This window comes from Ammodytes marinus (genome assembly GCF_949987685.1).
Source record: "Ammodytes marinus genome assembly, chromosome: 17".
In the NCBI taxonomy this organism is placed as follows: domain Eukaryota; kingdom Metazoa; phylum Chordata; class Actinopteri; order Uranoscopiformes; family Ammodytidae; genus Ammodytes; species Ammodytes marinus.
Genome location: NC_137221.1, coordinates 5786964 through 5792359, shown reverse-complemented (window position 1 = coordinate 5792359; position 5396 = coordinate 5786964). Strand labels below are relative to the sequence as shown.

Here is a 5396-nt window from a genome sequence, read left to right as displayed (position 1 = left end):
TGAGAATATACCTCAGAAAAATGTTTCACACACCCAAAGTTACACAGTGCACCTTTAAATTATAAGTGACAAACCCAGTTGGAGCAAAAAAGATTTTCATACATTAACAATAAATCTAATCAAATCAGTTTTATTTGTATAGCCCAAAATCACAAATACATTTGTCTCAGTGGGCTTTACATTTCATACAATATGATATATGATAAAATATGATACAATATGACACCCTGCCCTTACACCCTTAGCTCGGCTGAGAAAAAACTCCCAGTAAAAACCCTTTACCGGAATAAAAAAAAAATTTAAGAAATCCTCAGGGAGAGTCGACAGAGTAAGGGATCCCTCTCCCAGGACGGACATGCTGCAATAGATGTCATAAGTAGAGAAAATCACGAAGGAATTTGATCATTGACCAGGTGATTACATGGTAATACTAAAGTAAAGTGCGAATAGTGTGGATGCAATCACCAAACAACTGACACGGTGACGTCACTTAAGTAATATTAACAGGAGCAAAACAACTGTAGAGGCGTTACTAATGATGCCGTCAGCTGCAGCTATGGTAATAGTAACCATGGTGTTAATACTGCAGCTGTAAAGTCAGGGAATCGGGACGCTTTTGTAATAATGTTATATCCTTTTAAATTTGACGTTCTCTACACACACGTCTCTCTCTCTTTCTCTCTCCCTCTCCCTCCCTCTCTCTCTCTCTCTCTCTCTCTCCCTCCCTCTCTCTCTCTCTCTCTCTCTCCGTATACACTCCGAAGTGGGACTGAGCTGTTAATAAGTTATCGATCAATTATGTTCCTCATATATGGAAAGGCCTCGGGCTGTCTGCCAATGTATGCAGGGAGAGAGAGAGGGAGAAAGAGAGAGAGAGAGAGGGAGGGAGGGAGAGACAGAGGGAGAGAGAGGGAGAGAGGGAGAGAGAGAGGAAGAGAGAGAGAGAGAGGGAGGGAGGGAGAGAGAGAGAAGGAGAGGGGGAGAGAGAGAGAGGGCGAGAGAAAGAGAGAGAGAGAGAGACGTGTGTGTGGTGTGTGGTCGATTTTCTTTCATTGACTGCGATATTTAGCGTATAGATTTTTCTATTTAAAAAAATCTATGATGGCGATAATCTTGTGTGTAAATGCGCCCGCGCAGGTTGGCGCTGACAACTAGAACATTTACACACACACACACACACACACACACACACACACACACACACACACACACACACACACACACACACACACACACACACTAGAACATTCTCACATATATCCTTAACGGGGAAAAACACCCAATTAAACTGACATTTTACGCACACACGCACGTTGCCTCGCCACGGCACGCGCCACATAATAATTACCAATTTAACTCGCGCGCCTCGGCCGGCTTTGATTATTCACCGAAGAAAATAATACATTAGTAGAGTCTCTGCAGATGACCTTGCTTAGGCCAGACCCAGGCGCGCGCGAGGGAGAGAGAGAGAGACATAGAGGGAGAGGCAGAGAGAGAGAGAGGGAGAGAGAGAGAGACATAGAGGGAGAGAGAGAGAGACATAGAGGGAGAGAGAGAGAGAGAGAGACATAGAGGGAGAGAGAGAGAGACATAGAGGGAGAGGCAGAGAGAGAGAGAGAGGGAGAGAGAAGGAGAGAGAGAGAGAGAGAGGTAGAGAGAGAGAGGGAGAGAGAAGGAGAGAGAGACAACCACACACACATAGAGAGAGGGAGAGAGACACATAGAGAGAGAGAGAGAGAGACACATAGAGAGAGAGGGAGAGAGACACATAGAGAGAGGGAGAGGGAGAGAGACACATAGAGAGAGGGAGAGAGAGAGAGAGAGAGATCCTCCTGTTAAAATATACATCAAAGCCGAGCCCCCACCTTTGAATTCATGTCGGCACATTGTGAAGAGCCGATCGATTCCGCGCAGGCCGGCGATGATGTGATTATTGGCTTCATTATAACGAAGTAATCAGAAGATCAATTGGGTGGATCTGTGCTCGTCTTGTACGGGATTATAGTGGTCAAGAAGAGGGCGAGAGCGCGTGTGTTCGTGTGTGTGTGTGTGTGTGTGTGTGTGTGTGTGTGTGTGTGTGTGTGTGTGTGTGTGTGTGTGTGTGCCCGCGCGTGTGCCTGTGTTTGTGTGAGTTTGGAGGAAGTGTATGTTTTCAAGCATTCAAGTTATTCCACATACTCTTTTAAAAATTAAATAATTTGATGAAATGGATTCAACACACAAATAGCCCATCGTCTTTTAAACTGTCATATGCCACATAGCCTGCCTATTCAAAATGGACAGATAAAGTGGCGTGTGTGTGCGTGTGTGTGTGTGTGTGTGCGTGTGTGTGTGTGCGTGTGTGTGTGTGTGTGTGTGTGTGTGTGTGTGTTGGAGGGAGAAAGGGGGGAATATTATGTAGAAAGGGGGGGTAGGAAATGGGGGTTACGAAAAAAAAGGGGGTTGGGTATCTGTGTGTGTGTGTGTGTGTGTGTGTGTGTGTGTGTGTGTGTGTGTGTGTGTGTGTGTGTGTGTGTGTGTGTGTGTGTGTGTGTGTGTGTGTGTGTGTGTGTGTGTGTGTGTGTGTGTGTGTGTGCCGGTCGGAGCGCTCCCCTTGTGCCATAGTGCGTTCATAGCTGCGTGGTGTCGGACCAAAAACCACCGGGGTTCCCCAAATGAACTGAGGGGGACGCAGAAACACACACACACGCGAGCAGGGATACACACACAGAGAGAAAGAAAGAAAGAGAAAGAGAGAGAGAGAAAGAGGGAGAGAAATACACACGGAGCGATGGCGGAGCAGAGCCAAAGAAAACATACTTCTTCTTCTTCTTCAGCGTAAAAAGGGGGGATCGCTTCTCCACCTCTTTTTTTTTTTTTTTTTTTTTTTTTTTTTTTGTACCGCTGCTAGGAGACCGCCTGCGTTCCATTCCAGGCAGCGCGTGACTGGAGGAGAGAACCGCTGGGACCGGACAGGTGTACTTATTGATATGGATTCATTCAGTTATTTATCTATTGATTTCGCCTTAATTAGTGGCCGGCGGTAGAGAGAGAGGGAGAGAAGGAGAGAGGGAGAGAAGGAGAGAGAGAGAAAGAGAGAGAGAGAAAGCACGCGGAGAGAGGACAGTGGGCGGAGTTAGAGTCAGACAGGAGGCTGCCTTGCACTGCCTTATACTTTATTATTTGATTATTTCCAATATTTATATTTTTCTTCCAAACATTTGCTTTTTGCCTTTTTTTTTTATCATAATTACGTCGCCTTTGTGTGTATGCGTTCTTCAGCAGACCAGCCAGCAGCTATTAAACCAAATCTAAACGAGAAACCAAAAAGAAAGACGGAAGAAGCAGCAGCAACTCCGCCAGTGTTACAGCCGACACACGGACAGTTTTCTCGGACACATTTCTCTCTCTATATACCGAAGACTCGCCGGTGGACATTGTTTTCTTGTCTCAGACTGTTTTTCATGAGGAGAAATCGTGTCTTTTTCCACACCAACCTAAACCAAAGCAAACCCATTGCCGACGAGAGGACGGACATTCACACAGAGCGGTTGTCATTACACACAGTTCGTCCGGACACAATACATGGAGTCTACTTGTGTCAGCGCTAAACCGAGAAGCATCAACTCTAGATTCACACTAGATTCACATGGGTGCGATTAAGACAAATACCATCCATTGTCCAGTCACCTGCTGCAACCTGTGTTATCACGTCTGTAGGGAGATTAACCACTTACAGGTAGCTTTAAAAAAAAAAAAAAATCTGCCAAAGGTGAACAGTCGTCTCCGCGCGCTGTCTGTGTGTGTGTGTGTTTACGTGTGTGTGTGTGTGTGTCGGGACTAGTTGACTCCCGAGAAGAAGTGAAGAGGAAAGGGGGACCGTAATACCCGAATATATCCCACCACAGCTTTACAAAGAAGATCCAAAAAGAAGAGACAGAAAAAGAAAAAAGCCAAATACTTAAGATTTTTTTTTTTGTTTTTTGTCAAATTTTCGCAACCTGGGAAAATCATTTACCAGCAAGGAACGGCCAAAGAAAACAGACACAGCGGACGGACGGACGGAAGGACGGAGGGATAACAACCAAAGCCGCAAAGTGAGAGTAAAATACCCCCAAACCCAGCGGCCCCAGCCAGGTCGACAGAGGACCATGTTTGTCCCCCTGCCGGTCCCCTTCGTTTTCCAGAGAACTGCGTCCGATTTCAGCGCCTGGAGACTCAAGTCCTCGCTGGCTCCGCGCTCGAGCCCCGGTAAGACAAATACCTCTTTATTTTCTGTTACCTATCTATCGCTCTTTCACTATACCGTCCCTCTCTGTCTGTCTATGCACCTGTACACACCCGGCTATTGGCTTTAGCGTAATGGCTTTTAGTTTGATAAAAGCCCTTTTTATTTTTAGCTAAACTTATTAACAGAACAGGGTATTTGTATTACCTACATTTGAATCCCATATGTTACTAACGATCAAATAATTTTTTTTTCCTGCTACCGCTCTTTCTACCGTCCCTGTCTGTCAGTGCACCTGTACACAATTAAGCACTACAACCCGGTTATTAGCTTTAAGATAAGATAGGCTATACTTTATTCATATATAGGGATATTTAGGTGTTCTAGCAGCCAGCATACATACACACAACACAACACATTTACATACATATCCCAAACAATAAAAAAAACACGAGCCCACAATACATCACCAGGATAAAACAAAGTGTTATGGATAGTGACGGTCCATGTGCATAAGCAGCCGGTACTCATGGATAACAGTAGCCTACAACATATCAAAATCAATCAATATCCTTTATTTAACCAGGTAAAATTCATTGAGATTAAAATATCTTTTTCAAGAATGACCAGCTGGCCAAGAAGGCAGCACCATGATACAATAAGAACAATCAACCACAATTCTCATACACCACATTCAACGTCAATTAAAGTACAATACAAGATCAGGGACAAGACTATATGAAGATTGAAATTAGCTACAGTTAATGAGTTAATATTGTTAGCATAATCATTTTTAATTATTTCTAGCTAAACTGGTTAGCAGAACAGATTATTTTTATCACCTAAATCTAACCCCATTCATATGTTACTAACATTAACTTAACTTGTTCAAAAATCAGATATTTTAAAAGTCTATATATGAGTTAAAACACAACATATACGACTCCTGTTTATTCCCATTCATGAACGCTATTTTTAAGATATTTTCCCCTATAACCCGAATGTTTTAGTCTTGAAATTAAATTCATTTAAGAAAAAAAATTGATATCTCCATGAGTTTTGATGGTTTCATTAATCAATTCAAATCAGCTAGTCCCCAGCATTACAGATGCATTTTTTAATGATTTGCTTTCATTTGAAATAACATAAACAACGGTTTTCCAACTGCATGTTCTGGATCATTTGTTGA

At 43.4% G+C, this 5396-nt stretch overlaps 1 protein-coding gene across 1 annotated transcript in view; it reads left to right on the top strand.

Moving 5' to 3' along the window:
• Window positions 1-4130: 4130 nt before the first annotated feature.
• The window catches only part of LOC307264149 (uncharacterized protein), a gene marked incomplete at both ends in the record, with an annotated part of 83047 nt that continues 81781 nt past the window's right edge, over window positions 4131-5396 (top strand). Inside the window, one exon of the mRNA XM_080045420.1 lies at window positions 4131-4230. Coding sequence (XP_079901546.1) covers window positions 4131-4230 — 100 coding nt within the window. The remainder of the gene's footprint in view (window positions 4231-5396) is intronic.